At 44.5% G+C, this 25,236-nt stretch overlaps 1 protein-coding gene across 3 annotated transcripts in view; it reads right to left on the bottom strand.

The window, feature by feature from the left end:
- ZRANB1 (zinc finger RANBP2-type containing 1) overlaps window positions 1-17,074 on the bottom strand; it is a 28,455-nt gene extending 11,381 nt beyond the window's left edge. The window contains exons 1-5 of one of the 3 annotated variants that reach the window (XM_015867508.2): window positions 16,783-17,074; window positions 12,444-12,555; window positions 9,038-9,135; window positions 7,418-8,268; window positions 1,419-1,606 (exon numbers count right to left, since the gene is read on the bottom strand). In XM_015867508.2, coding sequence (XP_015722994.1) covers window positions 1,419-1,606; window positions 7,418-8,231 — 1,002 coding nt within the window. In that variant the 5' untranslated portion in view covers window positions 8,232-8,268; window positions 9,038-9,135; window positions 12,444-12,555; window positions 16,783-17,074. Of the gene's footprint in view, window positions 1-1,418; window positions 1,607-7,417; window positions 8,269-9,037; window positions 9,136-12,443; window positions 12,556-14,644; window positions 14,764-16,782 lie in introns of those variants that run through there. The other 2 variants (XM_015867509.2, XM_015867510.2) reach the window with 2 other exon arrangements.
- Window positions 17,075-25,236: the final 8,162 nt, after the last annotated feature.

Below are 25,236 nucleotides of genomic sequence, written 5' to 3'. Positions count from 1 at the left end.
GAGAAATATTGCTCAAAATTGATACATGAGCCCAGCCTGCGCTTTGCATTAAACCTCATTACCATCACACAACGGTATCCTACAGAGAAATTTCCCAAAAGCTATTAATGTAAGACACTCATATTTCTCTGTATTCTAATTGGTGGCAGAAGGAGCTCATTCAGTGATGTACAGCAAACAACATTGGGATGGCTGGGTATTTAAACAAAGCTTTGTACGACACATTTTCACTTGTTAATATCCTAGCAAAAGAGGGCATACACAGCTCAAACACAACTAAATACTTCCACAAGTAGTAACTATACTAACTTGAGTAACTATTTCTAGCAACTGAAACAAACAGCATTTCAACAAGTCAGCTTTTTAAAGATAAGGTTTAACTCCATTTGCACAGATAACTATGAGCCACACAGCAAGCACTGCTATTAGCCATATAGAAGCATGCATCCTTCTCAAGACTTCTGCTCCATTTGTCTTGCTTCATCTGCTCTGTTTAATTACTCAACCCCACGCATTCCATCAGCCTCACGCACTTCTCAGGCAGGCCGCACTCCTCAAGAATGCATGCTTCAAAATTGCAGCAAGCACCAAATTAGGGAGGCAGAATGGAGGCAGAGACAGAATAAAAACTGCTCTCATCAAGCAAGAAAACAAGTCTGAGATGACAGAAAAGATAATGAAGATAGCTGTGGGCCTTCTAAGAGGGAAGGATTACCAGAAGTGATGTGCTACACACAAAAACACAGAAGAAAATGAACTGTGCAAGAGCACGGGGATAGAGGAACCAATCATAGGATCATAGAATTACCCAGGTTGGAAAAGACCTTGAAGATCATCAAGTCCAACCACAACCTAACCAGTACCCTAACTCCAAAAACCCTACACTAAATCATATCCCTGTGTAAATGAGTCTATGCATCAGGGAAGAGTGGGAAAACATCACTATATTGCAAAGCAAGGGATTTGCTTTTCTCCTAGAAGCTCCCAGGAATCTCAGGGAAGAAAGGAAAGGGCAAACCATTGCCAGGTAGATGTATTCGTTAACAAAGCCCTGACAAAACTAAGCTGTCACTGAGCTTGCTGTTCTGCCCTCGGGGCGTTTCCTCTCCCCCACCCAAAGCACAGGAAGCCCCACAATAGCTCACTTCCACCACCAGTGAGGTCAGAACTTTCGCCAAGGCTGCATGATTTAATAGGAAAACCCCAACATGCTCAGGACCACCACATACATACAGCCTTACAGTCAACTCACCTCTTAGGGAGAAGCCACAACTGCAGAAAGGCGCAATGCAGCAGTTCATACATTCTAACAATGTCAGTGTCAACCAGCAAATGAAGTTACATGTCACTGGCTGCAAACAATGGCACGGTTACATAAGGTTCCTATTCAGTCTGTGCAACAGCCAAAAGCAGCTCACCTCTGTAAGCAGAATTGCCAGCATGTCTTGTCTCTGGAAGCGTATTGCCAGATGTACAAGCGTGTACCCCACATCGAAAGCAGACGGGCGATTTAGCAGGCGCACTTCATCAGCACTCAGCTGGCGGGCAATATCTCCTCCTGATGACTTGTAGGCTTCAACAGCAGCTAAATCACCTTCTACAACTCCTGAAGAAAAGAATGAATAACTTCATTTTAGACAGCAATTAGACCACTGTAAACTACTTTAACTTATACAGCTTCTCAGTATGTATCTAACATGATCATTGCACACCAACAAACATTTGAGTGATTCTGTTTTAAACAAGAACAGAACCATACTCACACTTACCTCTTGGACTATTTCCACTACCCAGAATAGCTGGAAGGTGTGGCAGACTGAAAGCCAGCTACCAAGAGGTGCTCAGGACCCTTCTGCTAGGAAACACCCCATGTAACATACTTATTTGTTGAACAGCACTGACCAAAACTCATTCATTGATACTACAGAGCCTCCTTTACTATACTTTCCCTTCTTATCTTCAAAGCACAGGACCAGGCATAAGAAATAGTATCACTGAAGTGCTGTTCAAATAAGTATGGGTTAGAACAGTGCTGGAAGAGGATACAGGATACAATTTATCTTCAGCTCACTCTGTTACTGACTGAACCTACTTATCTATCATTCCGTTATCTTTACTCTTAAGGTAAAGAACTAAAGAGAAACCACACACGGTGCATCAGCTCTGTGTTGCTCAGGTTTCTATAGTGAGATGGGTGCAAAATCCCTACTACCTTTCACAGTCCCCACGAAACTTAAGTGCTGGACCACACTTCACATCAGGACCATTCATGCAGAATGAATTCCTTGGCTGCAATGAGCAGGATACAACATCAAGGTGTGGTGGTGTTATATTTAACGATACCGGTTCCAATTCAACACACTGCATTCCAAGAGACTTTGAAACTTGTGAAGATCTTTTAGATAGCTTACACTGTTTTCTTTTACAAAGCACAAATGGAAGAAAGAGAAAAGTAACCTTAAAGCCATCTGTAATAATAGAGGAGCAAAGAAAATACTAGCAAGAAGCAATGCTGGGAGGCAGCCATTGGGGCTGTGCAATGTTTGAAGCACTAACTGCTGTGAGCAGCAATAAGGATCCCAACCAGCAACGTGTGCTAGGCACAGCACTGCCAGTACTTGCAGTGCACTCTCAAATCCTGCAATATTCGGCCTTCCAAGAAGTCCCAGTTTTCATTTAAAGAGCACATTTCTAATCTCACTGATGAGATTTAGGCAAGCCATCAAGACACATATCAAACTGGCAAACCATATATGCTTTCTAGGCCTTGTTTTAAAAAAGGGGAGGGTTAGGGGGAGGAAGGATTGTAAATGTGTTATAGGTTGGCAGCGCTTGAACAGAAGAACAGTGTCGTGTCCTATATGCCACCTCAAGCTGGCACTGATGGCTGTGGAGGAGTGGTGATGCGCAAGCACCAAGTCTGGCTGTGCTCCGTTCTTCCATCCAGTCAGCCAAGTGACTATAGAATAAAGGGAAAAAGCTGCAGCAGCTCTTTTTTAGCACCAATCCAAGCAAGCTGTTCCATGAGATTACAGGCTATGCTGTAACACAGTCCCCACAGATAAACATGGCACGCAAGCTGTGCAGAGCTTGCTTCACAGTGCTTTTCCTACAGAGCCCATAGGGGCGTGTTCAAGACCAGGTTGGACGGGGCCCTGGGCGACCTGATCTAGTAAATGTGTATGTTTGGTGGCCCTGCCAGGCAGGGGGGTTGGAACTACATGATCCTTGAAGTCCCTTCCAACCTGGGTCATTCTGTGATTCTGTGAGGGGCCTCTCCTTATAAGAAGGATGCTCTTGAAAACCTGCTGTGTGCCCCAATGCCCAGTACTCCACCAAAATACTGCAATCTAAATGCCCTGAGCATTGCTGCAGCACAGCCTGCTCTACAGCCATTACAAACCTCTTACCCCAATACCTGCTCCTTTCCAACTGTCCAGAACAGGGAAAATGGCTGACAGCTCACCAGGTGCCAGTCACAGCAATCCAAGGCTGCACTGAACCCCAAGCAAAGAAGCAGCAGCTTCCAAACCAGACTGATAAATCTGAACCAGGAAGCACTGATCTCAACCCAAAACCAAGGGGCAAACCTGCCTACGTGCAACACTCAACAGAACCAGCTGCAGCTCTTTAAGTCTGCACTGCCACAGCAAAACAAGCCCTTAATGCCAGTAGGAGGCACGTTCCTATGAGGGTTTTGGTCTCTCAGATGGATGATAGCCTCCAATTCATTACCCCATTTCCATACAGCTCAACAAAACATTCTTTAGAATATCAGAGAAGTAATTACTGATGTTCTAATTCGCTCCTTCGCATAAAGCACAAGCTCCCATTGCTTACACAAGCACTCTTTGAACTGAGCCCTGATGCGGTGCCACGCCAGTTGGACTGTTCCCCACTGACACCCACTGCATTCCTCATACTGTTCAAATGTCACAAGGAAGAGTGGCATTTGCCTTAATGTTGTACACACAGCCATCCCTGAGCCACCCTTCTTGCTCTGATTATTCACAAGAGCAAGCTGATCCTTACAACTCAATGTATCCTGAAATGCAACGAGAGCAGCTTCTCTTTAAAGCGCATCCCAGGAGAGGCAGTGTGATATTTCATATTGCAGACACCGGGCTGTGTCCCACCATGCTCCCCTCTGACCTAAATCCAGACTGCCTTAACTGCACGGCCTCAGTGACCTCAGAACCACAGCTGTAAGAGCTTCCAAGACATAAACTATAGCAGCTGCCTTCATTCACCTCAGTACCTTTGTGGACAACACCAGCTGGCACAGAATGCAAATATATTCCATCATTTGGGGCAGCAAAAGCTTTCAGGCAGAGAGGAATTCTCTCTTCTTAGAGGCAGGACTCCTTCACAGGGACATATGGAGCTTCACACAGATTAATACAAAGAAAACAGAGGGATTGTTTGAAAAGCCTTGAAGGGCCTCTAACCACATCCTTCTGCTCATTCTCTCTCCTTGTTTCCAGGACCTCCCCTCCTCAGCACTGGCACACAATCAGCAGCAGAACGCATTCTCTTAATGACAGTTTGAGACACAACCCTCCATACAGTGCATTTTCTTGAGTTTCTCAAGCTCTGCGACTTGTATCAGCTTCAATAATTACCTTCCAAAAAGGCACATATTTCAAACTTGATGCCAGCCAACACCAGAACGCATGGAAAGAGCAATGATACAGTCGAACAGCTCTCCATCTCCAAGCAAGCCGCACACTGTGCTTCCAACACCTTGCTATAAGGCAGAGCAGCATGCATGAAGGTGGGAGCTGCTGGAAGAGATCCCTGCCATCCCCTCTCCTACCTGCCAGCTGTAGCCAACCCCATGCTGCCTTAATGGCCAATCCCTCACTTGGGCATTTGGGCCCTAAAAACAGAGAAGTGTGAGCATACATGATTTTAAAGATAACAACTGGTGTTTCCAAGGCAAATTTAAGCAAGTATTTTTAACTTCATTACTTATTCAAATACTTTTAGCATCAAACACCACAGAGTGTTTAAAAGGAGGAGTCAAGAGACTGAAACAGACATACTTCAGGAGATGAGGTTTACAAGCAAGAAGGAACAAGGAGTTTAACACTCAAGGATAAATGTGTACACACACACAACCAGTTAGAACATATATATGCAAAATGCAGATGAAAACACACCAGGGAGCTCCTTCCCCAGGTGCCAGTGGCACGCTTACATCACCATACCCTGGCACAGCAGTATGCCAAGTCATGCTTCCCAGCAGTACACATAGTGGGGAATGAGGACAGGCTGTACAGCTCACAGCAGGGCCTTCCCCCTCATTCACTCCACAGCACTGCTTGCCACATTTAGCTGCAGCCAGCACAGCAGGTAATCACCTGAATTAGTCACTAACTCACGCTACACTTCCCCCAAACACTTCAAGAGAGCCTAAGCTGACACAAGCAAAGCACAAGGCATGACCTGTCCCCACCTCCAGCAGTCTGTTTCCACCCATATGCTTTTCACCTCCTTGTTCCAGGGCTGACAACCCACACACAGCAAGGTTTAGCTGCACAGCAGTTGCTGCAGGATGCTGGGCTGGAGGCAGCTCTGTCCTGCAGCTTGGCACCCCTATAAACACCACTCAAATCCAAAGAGAGCCACTCTCCTTTCCAGCAGGGCTGGGGGATGCCTGGCTAACACACCTGGCATCATTTCAGAGAACAGGAGAATGACAGAGGGCAAAAAAGGCCCCATAAGAGAGATAAAGTAGTTGACCAAGAAAAAACTAAGCAGACCTATGTAGGAATATCAGGAACAAGCCAGCAGTCCTTTTAAGGATATACTGCAAAACAAGATTCATTACAGGCAGCTCTAAGTATTTTTGGATTTGTTTAGGAAACAAGCTCAGTTTTTTTTCCTTCAGGCAGCTCAGAACACACGCCTGGTTGGTTCTGGAGCCATCCTACAGCAAAACCTGCCTGTGACAGCAGCTACCTTCCCAACCTGAGCATGGAAAGCAGGCTCTCTTGCAGCAGTTAGCAAGCAGGACTGGGGGAGAAAGAGAAAGAATAGTTTACCCCAACCTGTGAGCTACAGGAAAAACCATTCCATCAAGAGTGACGTTGTTTTAAGCACGTCACACTAAGGTAACAAAACAACTACCATAAATGTGACTCACCGCATTTAAAACTACTAGGTGAACTGGCACGGCTGCCCTACAAAACACCCAGAGATGGCAGCAGAAAAGCTGCAGAGCTCTAATGGTGTTCTTAAGGTTATTTCCACTGCCACAGAACCACAGAATGACCCGGGTTGGAAGGGACCTCAAGGATCATGTAGTTCCAGCCCCCCTGCCTGGCAGGGCCACCAAACATACACCTTTACTAGATCAGGTTGCCCAGGGCCCCGTCCAACCTGGTCTTGAACACCTCCAAGGACGGGGCATCCACAACCTCCCTGGGCAGCCTGTTCCAGGGCCTAACCACTCTCCTGGTGAAGAACTTCCCCCTAACATCCAACCTAAATCTTCCCTCTTCCAACTTAAAACTATTTCCCCTTGTCCTGCTTATTGTCAGCCAATATGAATGTGCATTAATTTATTAGCCACAATTATCTCCACACAGACTAAGTCTGAAAATCAAGATACTTTCTTAGTAACATTGAAACAGACAGGGAAAGAAAAGGTCTGTTTACCTAACAGTTGATAGAATCAATATTAGAATACATGAAGGGTGCTGGTGAGCCCCAGGAATGACCTACAACTGATGCTGGGTATTCCATCATTAACAAAAGGTCACACAGCATTTTAGTTGCTTCTGCTTCGGGGAGAAAAAGTGTTTTACTGAGATACAAAACCAGTTTAGATTTGATTTTATTTTTATATTGGCTGACCATGAAAACACTTCCAACAGTATCTGTACCAATGCAACATTATTACTCTCAAGGTCAGTGTTACACATGCAGTTACTTGGAGCTACATATTTTAGTGTTATTTTTAACATCTGACAGAGCATCTTGTACTGTTGTGAGCTCTACACTGTTTACAAATACTCCCAAGCTGCAGCTGCTGCTTCTACCAGCATAACACCATTGCAAAAAGAAGAGAGCTTACAAATACCCAGTAAAGGCCTTCTTAATGTTGTTCTCCTTTTAATACAGTACTACACTGATTGGTTTTGTAGTTTATCCACAACAGAACACCAGCATTCTGCTCCAAGGATATCAATTCATATAGAAGGATAAAAACACCCAATGAGCCACAGAACACATCCAACTCTGCTCAGTTTATGCATTAATTCCACACCCTCTCTTAGCAACTGCTATTTGATGCTTTCTCTTTAAAATTAAAACACAGATCTACAAAAGCTGTTCCCAAACCAAATGACACCATGGTTCATTCTCCCAGACCACAGGCACTAACTGTGTAAGGTAGTAAGGAACAACTTACCAACGCATGCATTTAGAAACAGCCAGTCAGTCTTTTTCATCCTATTCTTTATTTGCTTTAGCTTCTTGAAGTCAACTTCAAGTTCCTCCTTGCTGCCAACAGCTCCAGCCAATTCGATTCTTTGGAAGTCCATTTTCACATCCGACTCACGTTTGGTTGTAGGCGGGGATCTTCTTTGGCTATTACCACTACTACAGCTTCCCCTCCACCGAGCTCTGTCTTGCTCGTTTATGATTGAAGAAGCCTCTTCAGTGTCTGCCAGTTCTATTGCTTCTATGTTGTTAGGTCTGGGATGATCACACACAACGCATTTCCTGGCCTTTGCCCAGTTTTCGTATGTACAAACAGAACAAGTCCAGTGCTGAGCCCTTGTGTTCAGTTTATTTCTGTCATTATATTCCTCACACGGATCGACGGAAAAAGGAACCGGTCTCGAACCAGACCCCGAAGACTGAGGAGACTCTGTGGGACTCCGGGTCCTACGTTGAGACAAGCACTGAGTACATCTTATCGCTCTTGGCCAGTTCAAGTACGTGCACATGTGGCACGACCATTTATTTGCACTTTCCATACTGTAAGATGATTTAACCCTTGGTCTTGCACTGGAATCCGGACATATCAAAGGACTGCTCCCTCCTTCAGTACTCGTAGGATCCCAGTCTCGACCAATATCGCTTGAACCACTTTTAAACGGATCTTCTGTGATAATTGTTCCACTAGGCCTCTGAGCACGGCACATGGTACATTTGATTGCAGATGGCCAGTTTTCATACGTACAATACTCACAAGCCCATTTAATTCCACGCTCTGTCATCGTGCACTCCTTGAAATGAACTGCGTCAGGCAGAAAGCTAAGTGATCACAACACATCATTAGTACACAATAACTGCATACAAGCCCTGCTTAGAAAACACACACACACAAAAAACAAACAAAAAAACACCTCAAAATGTAACCCAACTGATGTGTATTGCACCAACAAGTATGAAAGTCAAGATGGGCAAGGAGACAATCTGTTTCTCCTTCATACTATTAAGACGCTGGCAGGAAGCACTAGAAGAAGGTCTAACAAGGGTAGGACTTGAGAGCCAAATGACTAATACTCAAGCCACTTAAATGCATAATCGAGTGCTTCCTAAATGCAGAAAAAGCAACGTAGTCATGCATTTCAGGAATTTCTTAACTTTGAGCACTGGCAACTAAAATAATAACTAATAAAACAGACAGACATCGAGCACAGAGAATACCAAGATAGAGACCGGTGAGTCTGCAGAAAGAAGTCATAAATGTTAACTGCTGAAATAAAGCAGTGAGTGCAGCAGTACAAGGAACACGAGGGCTGAGATCTCTACTGCAGCAGGCACAGGACTTGGAAGGAAGAGGCACATCAGACAGTCAGTCACACAAACAAGTGGTTCTTCTGTAGTAGTAAGGTATAGGTTCACATATACTTCAACATTTCACATGTGCTTAACCAAGACTAGGGCTTGATTTGACACACTCGTAACAGCAGTGCTATGAGGTTAAAGCCATGCTCAAAAGCAAAGCACAAGCTATGTGTGATAAGCCAATCCAGTGCTTTCGTTTTACAACCCAGGTTTCAATCCAATTCCAACTCACTTTTTCTCTACTGAAGAGGAGATCCTGTCTTCATGCTGGCTCAGACCTTCTCCTCGGATTGCCAAATATGAAGGATGAGACTAAGCAGATAACTATTCCTGTAAACAAAATGAAAACAGACTCATTATAGGTTTCCTACCGGACTTGAGTAACCATAAAGTTAATTATTAAATGCCACACCTATTCTGATCCCAATTCACATGTTTGAACTCAGTCATGGCCTGCTAAGGCTAAGCTACAGACTAGCATAAATAAATCAATATTTGAAAGAACTGGTCACTAGGAAAACGATCAGTTAATCTCCTAAGGAACCAGATCCAAGCAACATCAAATTCACATCAAGATGTCTGTAAACAATCACAGTGGAATGTGAAGCTTAGGATGGAAAGGAAGAAATCTCAGTCCCCTCCAGTTTGCATTGAGGGCAAATGGGATAAAGGTTGCACAGCAGGTAGATAGGGAATAAACAGAAATGCATACAGTCTATTACCTCTCTTACTACAGCATGACTATGTAACATGAACAACTCAGTTACATAAAATTAAAGGAGCAATAAGATCATACTATAGCCCCAATATCTGTAATAAAATAAGGTGGGAAGAGGAGGGTGTTATCATAACCATGTGAAGTCAGCGCTACTGAAGGCAACTTATTTAACAGCAACTTTTCAGAAGCTTGGAGAGGAAAAAAGAGATGCCACAACCTGTTTCTCTACTCCTCAGAAGCCAGTGAATTTTGAGGCATCTTCCTCCTTTCTATCCCCCAAGTTGGATTGGTGCACTACATGAGATAAAGCTATAGAGGGAACTGCAGATGCCAACAGCCCCTCATTTAGCCTGGTCTGTAAAGCCTTAACCCATACACCTCCCACTGCAAACAAATCCCAACTGAGAACAAACAGTGCTGACAGTGAGGCTGGGGAGAAGGGACTGGCCACAAAAGTGATGCAGAATATATTACTTTATGATACCAAACAGCACAGTTCACACCGCGCTACAGAAAAGCTTCCATGAGTACAACGAGATTAGAGAATAAGCAGAGCTAAAAACCTAAAGTCAGCTTTTCTTTGAAGATTTTCACGTCGCTTGGATGGATGCTACGTTAAGAAGTGTTATCTATTAATACCAATACAGAAAGCTCCATGTTTTCAGATGCAGCTCTTAAGAAGGCTGAGCGTCTGCAGCCTCAAAAGCTTTTGATACCAACCCCTACAGCACAGACAGAAGAGAAAACGAGCACTTCCACAGGTTGGCTCTTACTTGTACATCTCGGTATGACCTTCAGCTGTACCTCCATGCCAAGAATACCAGAACCATCTGCTCTGCTGGGAATACTGGAATACCAGCCAGTCACCAAGCAGTCTGAGCACTATTGCATTTTTTCAGAGTTACTTCTTTACCACCCTGCCTTCAATTCAGCTTGTTATTTCAGGTTCTTTTCAGAGGAGAAGCTGAATCACACAGCACAGAGAAACAGCACAGCAGTGACTGTGAGGTCCATGTGCATGTCTCCATGTCCAAAAAGCATGAGCACACATCCATCCACAGAGAAGAGTGGGGAGAAACAGGGCTGTGAGTCAAGAGATCAAACTGCACTTTCCTTGCCTGTACCCTTTATATGTTATGAAATACGGCATTTAAATGCACGTCTGCTAAGGAGGCCTCAATCTGATGGCTGTAATTGTTAACTAACAGCTGGAAAACACTGCTGTGAAGTTTATACATAAACACGTGCTAACGTATGAAGGAAAAAACAGCTTTTCAAGAAGAATTGCCTACAATTAACTCTGCATAGTTTGACACACGGAAATATTCTCCTTTTCTTACATCATTGCCTCCAATTCTTTCCTGGTTACCAATCAAACAACAGCTACATTTCCTATAAGGCTGAAGTTCATTCATACACAGGTAAGATTTTCAATTAAAGCTTCCTTGTGAAAAATGACTGTCCACACACTTAGAGAAAATACATTTGGAAATGGACTATGTATCAGGAATCATTTTTCACATGAGATTTGCCTCTGGTTGACATCCTAAGGTGGCATTTTCCTCTTACTTTCCCACTTACTGTTATGTTTTTCTTTCCACCTTCAGCTGTCTGCTATTCCTGCATGAGTTTTCCCATGTGTTCACAATAAGGCTCAACAAATCAGTGCTCCACAACTACCCTGAACTGAAGCTTCTGCATGAAGAATGAACAGTGGGTTCTATTGTAGTCTCTGCAAATTAGTTTATAGAAAAAAAGAAAGGCAAAACAGAACCAGCAGACTGACCTTGTCAATGGGATAACCAAATCAGATCGGCATTGAATATGGAAGCTTAGCAATGAAGGCAACGACTGTATGTTATAATAAAGAACAAAAGAATTACTGCAAAGTCATAAATGCAGAAGCACTTTCTCTATTAGCCTGAGTACACTCACACAAGTACTTCAAGTATAGTTTCTTTTGGTTGTTAGCACGGTTCTTTAAGATGTTGTCTCAAACAGATCAGCAAAAAGGAAAACTCCACCATCTTAGGACAAGAGCAGCACAACGCTTTTCTGCTGCCTGCTCCAGGGCTGCTTTAGTTTACAACACATCTGTATTGCTCTACAGAACACAAGCGGGATATTGGCAGCACAGGCAGTCAGAACAGGTCTTGTGCTACCAAAGCAGAAAGTCCATTCTGATATATATGGATACCAATTAAGTGTTGGGACACAAAAAGCCAGAAGTTCACCAAAGGCTTTCGGCATTATCCCTCCCACCCTCACCCCAGGCACAGCTCTGCTTTGGAAGGCACTTCCAAGAGTTACAGCTGTTTGTTGGCTCCTGCAAACACAAAGTGCTGTCTTAAAAGAGGCATCATGAAATAAGAACCAGCACAAACCTTGGTTCTATTAAACAACATCAAATCACCGCTACGCAAATGCCAACACCATCCATAAAGTACATCAGCAGCAGTGCAAAATACACTAGAAGAAGTCTTCCATTTACAACTGAAGAACTGCTTGTAATCTAGTACATGAAAACTCTTCTGTTCTGATAGTCCAAGTGTGCAGCTAATATCCTAGACTGGAAGCCTTCAGTGTGACCTGCAGACCGTTTCTCATCTACTCCTACAGAGGCACACAGTTAAAATCCAGAAGGTCCTGATCTTACACAAGGAAACATCACAAGAAAGGCAGATCTCAGCCAATTAAGAACCGTGATTAAGGAGGACATCTTGAAAACACAAAGTCTGCTCTGATAACAAGCTTCACTTACAGTCTATCAAAAGCCGCATCCATGTGGATGGATGGATTCATGTATTGTTTCTAAACATCATTAAGACTAATTGGTTAGATAGATATTCACTGTGCTCAGAATTCAGTTCTCAATATTCTATTCTCACATCCAATACAAGCGTGACCATCTCAAACACACCTTAAAGCTTCACGTCAGCCAAATAATTTCCTGTTACATGACACCTAATTCTGCGAACGTTCTGTGCGGTATGAAGTCAAACATCCAGGAGATGACAGATCTCAGGAGACATCTGAAATACAAGAATACAAGAGGACTTGGTTAGCACACAGACCTACCTATAGACCGAGCTGGAAGCCTCCACCCAGAGCAGATGTATTAACAGATTCAACATTCCCCTTTTCCTGATGTTTGTTTTTCATGTCCATCCCCTGTGTCCTCAGCCACTGCAGTTAATCCCGCTGTAGAAAGCGCAGAGCTTCCATCTGATTTGTACTGATCTCAAACCAAAGTACGTCTCCCCCTTATTAAATCTCTGACTAAATACTAAAAGCAGCATTAACTGCTGAAAACAAAGCTATAAAGGACAATAGCAGCGGGTCACAATTCAGTGCTTTCTTATTACGGGAGAGTTACACTTCCATTTTGTTGGCAGTCTCTTTTTTTGTGGGTTTGTTTTTCTCTTTTTAATCACCATTAGAAGTTAACAACCGCTGAAATGAGATGTTACGACACATTAGGAGGGACTAAATACAACCACTTACTTAGAAACCAATACCATTTGGTAAAACGAGAGTAAGCAGATCAACAGTTACATAATAGATGACATCTCCCACACAACACTAATCAAAACCAAGCAAACAAGCCCAAAATAATGAGCTCCAAAGAAAAACTCACATGAATACAGCCAGCAAATTTAATTAATCTGAACGCTATGATCATCAGTTGAAGGCAAATACCAACTCCAGATAAACACAGTAATATATGTGATAGAAATTCAGTTAATTTCTCGATGACCAAAGTTGAAGGTTTCTTTCTAAAAAGGCCGAACACAAACACGCAGTTTATCTGTGTTTGGACTCGATGCCTAAAACACGAGGCTTGTTTCTGTTTAGATCTCAGCCACCCTTGCAGAAGATGAGGAAAACCAGATGTCACGCTCTGAATAAAAACATACCGCTGAGTCAGACGTCAGAACTTAAAAACACTTAAACCTGTCCAGCAACCGAGGAATATTACATTAAAATTTGTACGTTTGACATTCAGTTCTAGTAATTATCCCCTGGACCTCCCTAATAGTGGTTGACCATAAATTAGATCGTGGTTAGATGCAGACATTCACCGTTTGGTGGAGAAAAACCATCTGCCTGCAAATGAAACAAGGAAACACGCTCTGCACATCAGCTATTGAGCAGCTTCCCTCTCATTAATGGGGAGCCACTTTGGGATGGAGTTAAGGATGCCTTTGGTAGACGTGCGTGCAACTGGGTACGACTTCAAGCACAAAGAAGCCATACAAGCTATGGTGGCTTCATCCAGCTCTTCCTGAGATACTGGCTAGACAGCAAAGTGTCACGGCGGAAAAAAAGCCAAAGTGATGGCACACAGCACTGCTCAACACAGCGCAAAGGGCTGTGTGTGTATATACACAGGTTACCAGCAACTCAAGCTAACCACAGAATCACAGAATGGCCTGGGTTGCAAAGGACCATGATGATCATCCAGTTCCAACCCCCTGCTGTGTGCAGGTCACCAACCAGCAGCCCAGGCTGCCCAGAGCCACATCCAGCCTGGCCTTGAATCCTGCAGGGATGGGGCATCCACAGCCTCCCTGGGCAAATATTATTGTTCCTATAAAGGCTACTCAAAACTCAAACCAAATGATGCCAAACCAAAGCATCAGAACTTGAAATTTCAGTATCTGGTAACAAAGCAATGGTAAGCACGACCCAAATGTCACTGCACGCTGGCTTCTATGCTGATGGGGAACTGCAGGCTCTTTGCTCACTGACAGCTTCAGAAAGTCCTATTTACACTTCAAAAATAGACACAAGTTCATCCTTGCAGCCCCCCCACCCCCAGCCAGCAGGCATCACACCTGCCATTTGTTTTGTCCCTAGCCCTCATTACTTCCAGCGTCTGCAACTCAGCCTCAAAGTATCCTTGTCTTAAGAACCAGCAGGCCAGATGATATCAGGAAAAATTCAAATACCCAAAGGGAAAAATGCCAACTTAATTATACCTGCTGCATAGCAGGAGATGCAAAGAGCTGCAATCTCGTCTGGTTTGCAGACAAGATGCTACATACCAGGAACTCCATTCTGTATTAACACACACTGTATCAACCTCTCACATTTCTTGATTAAATAAATGCAACCTACAACTGTTTCCGCATTCTTGAGCCCATCCTGAAGTCTGGTCCTTCTCTGGATTTCATTGCGTGCATCCACGTGGTTTCAGAATAGTAGCAATGCAGTTTTTCTTCTGAAGCATTGGGCTGTTAGACACCAAAGGGACGAGTCCTGTTTGCAACCTCCTGTTCCAAAGAGGTTCCAAGAGAATCAAATCCATCCGTGAGAGCAACTGATGCAAATGAATTAAAGCCTCCCGAAGTTGACAAGTGTTACAGGCACAAAAATCAATCAAACCCTCTGCAGTCTGCAGCGCTGTCAGCTGTGTAAGAAGCGCCACGAAAAAGCAAAGAGCCTGAATTACAAGTGTTTGAAATCTCCATTAGGAGATGAAAGCTCCTTTTGGAGGTGGAACAAATTGCATTCGACTGACGTGTTAGAATTAGAATTGTGGTCTTTAATTGACGCTGGGGGTGTTCAAGGAAAGGCTGGATGTTGTGTTGAGGGACATGGGTTAGTGGGAGCTATTAAATAGGTGAATGGTTGGACTGGATGATCTTTTAGGTCTTTTCCAACCTTAGCAGTTGTTCCATCTTAGTACCAGGAGACTTGGATTCTAATTCATACAGTCAAAACGAGGATTACTTGTTGACATCAATTTTGAACAGCTCAAAATAACCCAGTCTTCAAGTTTGGGCAGCTGTGATGAAGGGGCAGGAGATTGCTAACAGAACTGCCAGCAGCGGTTGAACAGCTTTGCTGTCATTTGTAGCTGCACGTCATGCTGAAGGCTGCATTAATCTGAAATTCTACTTAATCTCAACTCTGTGCAAGCCCGATAGAGCAAAGAGAGGCTGCAAAGAGAAAGCTTAATGCCGAGGTTAATGCCACATGAACGAGTCGTTACACTGATGTTTCTGAACATACATTGAGCAATTAAAGTGAAAAAATAAGCTTCCTATACAATAACTATTTTCTGCTTACGTTACTGAGTTTATTTATGGACCTATCTTGCAAAGACAGATGGAAACACGGATTTAACTGCCTCTAAACAATCTACACACTGACATGTAATTAATATGGCCACGCACATCTAAACAAGACTTAAAATGCTGCCTTGACCAAGTTCAACTGGTCTCCAATTTAAGTCATGCTTCCACGATGAATCCCACTGATGCTTTTATGCTACCCAGTACTGCAATGGAATTCATACTTTCCATTATGCTTCTGAGAAAATCCTAATAGTACACCTGCTCCCCCAGTGAGATTTACACCACGTAATCCTATCCTATACAACCCTAACCCCTATCCTATACAAGGCAGTGCATCCAAAATCATTGCGTTTTAATGCTGTGATGGATATAAATCAGAAGTGATGCTCACATATGAAGTCACACTGAGACACCACACCAGCCGGCCTTGGGATAGAGGCAAATAAAAGACTATAAGAACACTTCCATCATCACCTGCATCCCCCCTCTATGGGCGACCACTTAAAGCACGACCAGCCTTCACAAACCTCTCCCACAGGACACAACAGGAACCCCCAAGGATTCCAGAACAACTTTCCAGCATTGTTAGCCCTGAATGTCGCCGCTGTGACACAAAGTTCTCAGCACCCACCATGGAGGAGCCCAGGCTTCAACCACCTACTATGGGCGACCCGGGGGGGGCTCCATATCGCAGTGGGGGTGTACCTGAGCCTGGTGGGAGCTGCTGTAGAGTGGGAGTGTGAAGGCACAGCCCTAAATGGTCGAGGTTTAGAGCTACTGACTGTACTTATAATAATAAGAAGAAGCGAAGCACTGGCTCAGCTCAAAGGAACGAGCTCTGTTTGTGATGTACGCCCAGCCGAGTGCCAGCAATAGGCGGTATGATATGAGACCTCCAACACAGCACACGGAGCCAGGCAGCCCCCCCAACCCCCATAAATAAATACATTAATTAATTAATTAAACCACAAAATATGAAGAAAATAACTAAGAGGCAACTCCAGCAGCCCCCAGTACCGCAGCACAACAGATAGGAGCTCACCATAACAGCCCGGCCGTGCTGCCTTTGTACACCAGCCCCACGACCCCCGGGCCCGCTCCTCCCCCCTCCCTCAATAGTAGCCGAGCCCCATCCCGTGGTCAGCCCCCTCCCCCCATTACCGGAGCTGGGTTTACCTGTCCGCCCCACGGGAGCCGTCCGTCCTTCACTCCGCGCCGCCCCCCCCGACCCGCTGGCTGAGTTGCGCTCCCCCCGCTCACGACATGGTACGTCCCAAGGCGGCGGGTTGCCGCGGCCGCGGGCGCTCCCACTCGGCACGGCCGCGGGGGGGGGGAGGGGAGGGGGGGGTAAATCCCTTGGCCCCGCTCCCGGCCTCCTCTAATGGCGGCGGCTGGAGCGGCCCAAAGCAAAATAAACCCCCATACGGCCAGCGGACCGCACGTCAGCACGGCATGCCGGCATGCCCCGCGCCCATTGGACGACAGAACGACTCCCGCTCCGCCAATCGCCGCGCGCCTCTTTGGAGAGAACGGATGACGTCATCCCTAACACAAGTGGGCGGGGCTAAGGGTGAGGGGGCGGGGCTATCTTTGGCCACGCCCCCTCGGTGCTCACCTTGGTGCTCCTGTATCCCGTTATTCTGTGCTTTTTTTGGCACAAAAAGCCGAATTAAGCACAGTTTGTGGAGGATATTTGAATTTTCCATCCTTACATCACCCGTCTGAGTCAGCACCAGCCCTCGCAGCTGCTAATTTCATGCTCTTGTTCCCATTTTGGGGTGAAATGTATAAATATCCAAGTGCAGCTCTGTCACTGATATAGCTCTTATATAGCACCATATAGACATCATATAGCTAACATATAGCTCTCATATAGCCATCATATAGCTCTTATATAGCTCTCATATAACTCATATAACTCTCATATAGCTCTCATATAGCTATCATATAGCTATCATATAGCTATCATATAGGTATCATACAGCCATCATAACTATCATATAGCTATCATATAGCTACCATATAGCTCTCATATAGCCATCATATAGCCATCATATAGGTATTGTATAGCTATCATACAGCCATCATATAGCCATCATATTGCTATCATATAGCTATGATATAGCTATCATATAACTCTCATATAGCTACCATATAGCCATCATATAGTTATCAAATAGCCATCATATAGCTACCATATAGCTCTCATATAGTTTTCATATAGCTATCATATAGCTACCATATAGCTCTCATATAGTTCTCATATAGCTATCATATAGCTAACATACAGCTCTCATATAGCCATCATATAGTTATCATATAGCCATCATATAGCTCTCATATAGCTATCATATAGTTCTTATATAGCCATCACATAGCTCTCATATAGCCATCATATAGCTATCATACATCATATAGCTATCATATAGATCTCATATAGCCATTATATAGCTATCATATAGCCATCATATAGCTCTCATATAGTTATCATACAGCCATCATATAGGTATCATGTAGCTATCATATAGGTATCATATAGCTATCATACAGCCATCATAACTATCATATAGCCATCATGTAGCTCTCCTATAGCTCTCATATAGCCATCATATAGCTATCATATAGCTCTCATATAGCTCTCATATAGCTAACACATAGCTAACATATAGCCATCATATAGCCATCATATAGCTCTCATATAGCTACCATACAGTTCTCATATAGCCATCATATAGCTACCATATAGCTATCATCATATAGCCATCATATACCTATCATATAGCTAGGAGCAACTGTGCAGAAATAGGAAAGGAGCGAGTGCTGAGTTGTTAGCTCCTCAGTCCCTCTGTTTCACTAGCAGCAAGGAAGGAGCTTAAAAGCTGAGAGCACTTGAAAGCATGCACTGTATTTGTCTTCATTTCCTTGTGGTTCTGCAGGGAGCAGAAGAAGGGGGTGGTGGAGTCAATCCATCACGTTAGGGCTTTCCAGCTGAAGAGTTTGAGCCACCTGATGTGGGAATCTTAGAAACTTCCCTTGGTTGGGCAGATATTTGGTAGGTAAAAGAGACAAGAGAAAAGCAAAGCACACAAAGGAAGATGGAAAAGCAGGAGGCGATGGTGATGGATATAATCCAGTGTTCTCATTCAGGCTCTGGGAGGATGCAGGATCTGCCTGTCCCAGATGGCAGGCACAGCATGGCTGCTGCAGTGGCTTTGAGCATGCATCAGCAGGTCTGTCATAGCACAAGGAGGCAGCAGGGGGGTGGGAAGGGGGGGTATAGAGAAGAGGAGAAAAAGAAGGAGAAAATAAGGGAAAATGAGGAGCTGAATGTTAAAAACAAAAGGGAAAGAAAAATAAAAGATGGAAATGCAAAGACATTTGTGAGGACTTAGACAAAAAGAGAAAAAATGTATTGAAATCCATAAGCTAATTGCTGCTGAGGAGCTCAGGCTGAAAGGGTCTGGATTGCTTTGTGCAATGGCCAACACGTCGCTTATCCCCAACAATAACACATTTAACCACTACCAAGCACCTGCAACTCCGAAGTGTTGACAGAAAGAGTAATACGAACTCCTCCAACTCTGCTAAGTGAGTGTGGGTAAAAATACTGCATTCATACAACCTCTGGCTTAGGTGCCGAGCTCAGGTAGCTCCCCACTCTGAGCACAAACAACACTGAGAGGCAGCACCTCTCCCCAGATATTGCCTATAAATCATAGATGCTAAACTCCACAGCCAGAAACTTGGCTGGGAAGTTCAGACTCGTGCATTTTCCTCCTTTAAGGGAGCATACCGCTCCTCCTACATAGCAACTCAGTGTTATCGGGTGGCATTAGCACTCCCCCAGTCAGACACCATGTCAGCAGCACTCAGCATTTGGTGAAAGTGAGAGGGGGATTTATTGTAAAAGAAGGCTACGCAGGAACGTAAAAGGCAACAGAGAACAGACACAGCTCACAGAATGCAGTATGTCATGCCAGGCGTAATCACTGCCAGCTAATCAGATTATTCGATGAGACAGAGGGAGCAAAATCCATCTTCCAGTTGACGTAATCCGCTGATAGACTTCTGAAGGGTTCTGAAGAACTCCTTTTGTTTCAGAAGCCATTCCCTTCACTTCTCATTGAGGCGTCTTGGTTTTTCATTGGCAAACCTAAGACGAGGTTTGTTTTGGTTTTGATTGCTTTCATTCCTACCTTTAAAAGAAGAGGATTCGGTCATTATACAGCTATTGTTTACCTGTATCAATCATCACAGAAGCTGCTATATCTTCATTTTGGTGGAGGCTATGCCAAAATCATGGGTAGATTAGAATAGAATAATTGCAGTGTAGCTCTGTCTGGGATCACTGTCTCTCACTGCACAAAGAAATGCTGAAGCAAAGCTAAGACATTTATCGAGCAGCAGGTGCTCATTAGCTTGTTGTCAGTACTCTCCCATTGATAGCTCCTACGTGGATATTTTGTAGGTAAGCAACATTATAAATAGACCTTTTGTAGCTAACATTTTTGCTTGCATATATAAGATATGCTTGCTGTCTCCCAGATAATTCTGGCTATGCTGAGGAATACAGATTTGGTGATTCAGGAATGTGTTGATGCAGTAAAACCCACTACATGTCTCAGCTGCCTATGAGTTTCTCTAGCTTAACCTCCACAAAATGTCTACACATTGCCAGCCTGCACTTCATAGAACCGTAGAGTGCCCTGGGTTGCAAAGGCCCACAGTGCTCATCCAGCTCCAACCCCCTGCTGTGTGCAGGGTCACCAACCAGCAGCCCAGGCTGCCCAGAGCCACATCCAGCCTGGCCTTGAATGCCTGCAGGGATGGGGCATCCACAGCCTCCTTGGGCAACCTGTGAACAGTGCGTCACCACCCTCTGGGTGAAAAACTTCCTCCTAAGATCCAACCTGAACCTCCCTGGTCCCAGTTTAAAACCATTCCCCCTTGTCCTATCGCTGTCTGAAAGCCCTGAGACACTCACTGCTTTCCTTTACTCGGACATTGCATTGCTCATCTTGCAGTGCTGGAGTTTTCCTGTAGCCCAGTTTTCCATTAGATCTCATTATCCATCTCTCTGTCAGTCAGCTGCTATATCCAAGGGGTCTGGGCAAACGCCCAAGGCTCAGTTCAGCTTTGGGGCCTTTGCCCACAAATCATATTTGATCATAAAGAAATATCACATTCAATTGAGTATATTAGTAATATTTCTTAGACAGCTGCTGTCAGCAGAGGAAAAAAGCTGTTAAAATGAGTGGGACTGGGTGCTTCCATCAAATTAGTAAGCCTCTCTCAAGCATCGCAAGAATCTGCTTGGATCTGTGCTTTCCTTCTGTTTGTGGAAGAAATAGAAGCTCTGGTATTTCACTGTGGTGCTCTCTCTCTTATCTCACCTTCCTGGCTTTCAATTTGCCATCCTCTTATTCCAAGTATGCTTCTTGCATGGATAGCTCATTCTTCCGAGAGGTTTCATGTCATTCTCAGGCACTCAGTGAGGAGGTCAAGTGGAGCTGGTCTTCCCTCAGAGCACACATCTTGTTTCTTGGCTGCCTTCCTCTCCCATCAGAGAACATTGTGAAGGAGCTCTCAGCAGCCTATTGCTCAGAGTCAAAATAGCTGCATTATACTCAAGCTTGATAACCCCATGAGAAAAGTCCCTTGGACTTTGACTTCTCTTTTATAGCTGTTGGCTGCTTCGGCATGTGGTCCTGTTAGATCTCCCCGGTTATAAAGCATTCAATCACAGTTCTGTCAGCTCACAGTAACTGAATGCTTTGCATGGAATATTTACTTTTTGCCCTAGACCTTCTGCTTCTGGAGTCAAGTGACTGAGTTAGACTTGGAGGTTTTCTTTTCAAAGTAGATTTCTAATCCTCCAGACAGGGAAGAAAGGCATAAAATATAAACTACAGACAACCTTGGTGCAACCTGAAGGCTCATAAACCAGATGTCAAGACTAAAGAAGGAACCAGAAAGATTTGTTCTTAGACTTGCTGTTTAAAAATACATTTCAGATGGTTTTGAGATTGATGGTTCAGTTCAGTTTAAGGTTTTTAGTTCCATCTTGAGAGACAGGCTGCATTGCTCAGATCATCATAGAGTTAAGATTGGAAACCCTCTGAATTCCAATTTAGCACTAGCTGTCTCCAAAACACGCACTCACTCCCTCTTTTTAGTACTGGAAGCCCAAAAGAGGTTTAATTTAGTTGTTTACCCATTGAGAGATAATGCGGCTATAGATTAGAAAGCCACAATTTGCTGAGGTCGTAGGAAATTAAAGATATTCTGAATGAAACACAACCCATTAACCTGCAACACCAAGGAAAGATTCAGCTGCTTTTTCTTCCAGCCTAACACCAGAGGGGCCACAACAAGATGTAATAAATACCCAAGATGTAATAAATATCACCGAGATTATCATAAAGGGGATCTTATCAGCGTAGCTCAACAGTTTGCTGTAACACTGGTTACGCAAAGCAATTTGGTTTCAACAAACCACCCACTACAAGGTCTACTCAAAGTTTGCTGCTACCCAAAGCAGCTTTTCTCCTCCAAAAGGAAGCCTGTGGCATATAATGAAGCAGCCATCTCTCCAACAGCCATTTACCTGAAGGCTCTTTTGAGATCTCCCATTTTCTAACTGCAAGAAGAAAGCGACGCACGCGGCTCAGCGCACTTGAAAACGTCTCAGTAAATTTCCCTGCATCTAAACTAGGCTAAACAAGTTACTTCCTAGGCTCACTGACCCCTCGGGGGAATTGCACAGTCTAGTTCAGCCTCCATCCACATTACCAAGCCCTAATTGAGTCCTGATGGTTTTATTTTTTTGTCGTACACATGGAAGCCAGTTTTCACAAGGTCACCCCCAACAGAGACAGGAAATTTTGTACTCTTACTGTGCAGACCTTGAGCTTTGAAAAATGCTTTTGCTTTTCACCATCCTCTGCGTGCTATTTTTTTTTCCCATCCCACTTACATTAAATGGTCTGTAGCAGTGGTTGTAATTTATGTGGCACCGCAGACGTTTATTTCAGGGCTTACATGTAATGCCACCACCTTGATTCTCAATGCTGCTTTTAAATGAATGCTCTCAAAACCACTGGGTAGCTTTAAAAGTGACCGGAGAGCAGAGGCTGCCTGGTATGGAGGCAAAACTGGGCTGCATTCGGTGGCAAACCGAAGCATGGAGGAGAGAAACAAAGGAAAAGGGCTGAATGCACATTACAGTCAGATATTTTTCTGTTCCCAGGCACGTAACCTTATCATGCAATGTATTTTGGAAAGGTGAGACCTGGTGATGTGTGCCTGTCTCTGAGCATTACTGCCCAGAGCCTAAACAGGACAATGAATGAGGTCTGCCAGCCCTTACTTGCCCTTCTCATGGTGCTCACATCCTTGGCTGCTCTGCTTTCCTCCATTGCCTTGACAGCGCTTCTCACACCAAAGGAAATACTCAGCTCGCATCTTCCTGGAGAGCAGCAATTTCCCCATTCTTGTAACTCAAGTGTTCCATGCCAAACAGCTGCGGTACCTCCTTGAATGGTGGAGTGCATGTATTCATTTTGGTGTTCTTTTCCCTTAAAAAATATGATCAAATTAGTGCGAGGGAAACATACCTACAGCATCTTCAAGAGCAGCTGTTCTTTCCAGCCCCAGGAAATCTTGTGTCTGTTTATACTGCAAATTAGCAGAATGCAGGCTGCTGTATCCTGAAATATTCTGTCATATCCCATTAAACAAGTGCAAAAGTGAGCCTTGGCTCCAAGCTGCAGACCACAAACATAAGTGGGATGAGGGCAGGCAGGGCCTTCAGCACTCAACTCCATATCTGATAACAGACCAGGCTGCCCAGGGCCCCATCCAACCTGGCCTTGAACACCTCCAAGGATGGACAGGGCATCCACAGCCTCTCTGGGCAGCTGTTCCAGCACCTCACCACTCCCTTGACAAAGAACTTCCCCCTGATATCCAACCTCAATCTTCCATCCTCCAACTTAAAACCATTTCCCCTTGTGCTGCCGTTATCCACCCTTTCAAAGAGTTGGCTCCCCTCCCGTTTATAGGCTCCCTTCAGGTCCTGACAGGCTGCAATGAGCTCACCCCACAGCCTTCTCCAAAGCTGAAACCAGATGATCATTGTGGTCCTTCTCAACCCACAACATTCTATGATTCTATGATTCCTGCTTTTCTCAGGAATCACAAATGAAGGATTATTCATAGAACAAATTCACACCCATTCTACTGTGCTGTGGCAATACTGGGACAGCAGCAGGCACAGCATGTTCATTTTTTGCTGGTCTCCTTCTGCAGGAGCCAGGCCAGAACAAGGGCTGTCCTCTTGCTTTCTATAGTAGCAAAGGAGATAGTGCAGGAGGGCACAAAGGAAAGTGACTCATCCCTGTGATCATTAATTAATTAGTGCCCCGCTGCTCCTCTGGCAGGCCAGACTGATTGTATGTGAGGAAAGCTGACATAGAGAAGGAGACAATTCAGCTCACAAAGGAACTTGAAAGGTGTTCAGTCCCAAATGAATCCTACCTGCCCAAAGGAGGAGGGATGCTGAGCTACCCAGAGCTGCTACCCACCTGTCCTTACAGTGTGTCCCTTTCTCTTGCTTCCAGAGCTGGGGTGGCAGAGCAGAGCAGGGGTTGTGTGCAGCAGAAAGCATCCAAAGCTGATGGTGCTACCAAGAGCTCGGGCTGCTGGCCAAGGCGCACTGCCAGCTGCTTGCTGTTCATGTTGTTTAATACAGTTTATTAAGCAAAGATCAATACTGGATGCACGGCCTCCATCCCTGTCTTAGAGCGTGAGCTTGGCCAGAGCATCCCACATGGACAGCCATGCAGGGTCCTGTCCATCATCTCCTGGTGATGGAGGTTGTCGATCATGCATTTGTTAAAACCATTTCTGATTTCTGAGTTCAGGATGGTGTACTTTCCTGGGTAAGTAAAATGTATGAGGTCTCACAGCTACCGTAGTTTATTAATTTGGCTCTTTAATCTAATTCTCTGCTCTTTGTGGGCAGAGATTAAATGAATCAGACGTAGCCCAAGGTACAGGAATAGCCAGCACAGTACAAGGGAAGAAATAGGGAGCTGAGGCACAGGAGAGTCAAAATTCATTAAAGAATAAAGGTAAAGAATTTGTGGTGACCAGAACCTAAAGTAATAAACGCTTCATGAGGAGGAATTTACCCCTCTCTTCTGTACGTGGGTGAGGAATCCAATGGAAACTCCTCACGGTGCTGTAAATAAGCAGGGGTTACGACGCTGTGTGTTCTGGGGGGCTCCTCAGCAGCGATGATCCCACTCTGCATGGCCTGTTATCCCCCAAAACCCCAAAGGTAAAAGAGCACTTTTCCTTCCCGCATTCAGGACACAAACCCTCCCTCTCAAAATGAGTACGGAATAAAGCTTAAGGGGAAATAAAAATAAACAGGCTTGAGTGTAACTTGACATTAATAAAGCTTAAGAAAGGATTAGGTTAAGCTTGGGAAACGCACTTGGTTCCATTCAGCAGCTCGTTAGGGCTTCCCTTTGGTGCAGCCCTGTTTGGGTGTGGGGCAGTGCTGAGCAATGCACAGCAATGAGGAACAACCCTAAACTCAGCAGGAGTAGGTGAAAACTTGCT

This window comes from Coturnix japonica, chromosome 6, assembly GCF_001577835.2.
Source record: "Coturnix japonica isolate 7356 chromosome 6, Coturnix japonica 2.1, whole genome shotgun sequence".
NCBI lineage: Eukaryota > Metazoa > Chordata > Aves > Galliformes > Phasianidae > Coturnix > Coturnix japonica.
The sequence above is the reverse complement of the archived record's forward strand: the minus strand, read 5'-3'. Positions and strand labels throughout refer to the sequence as shown.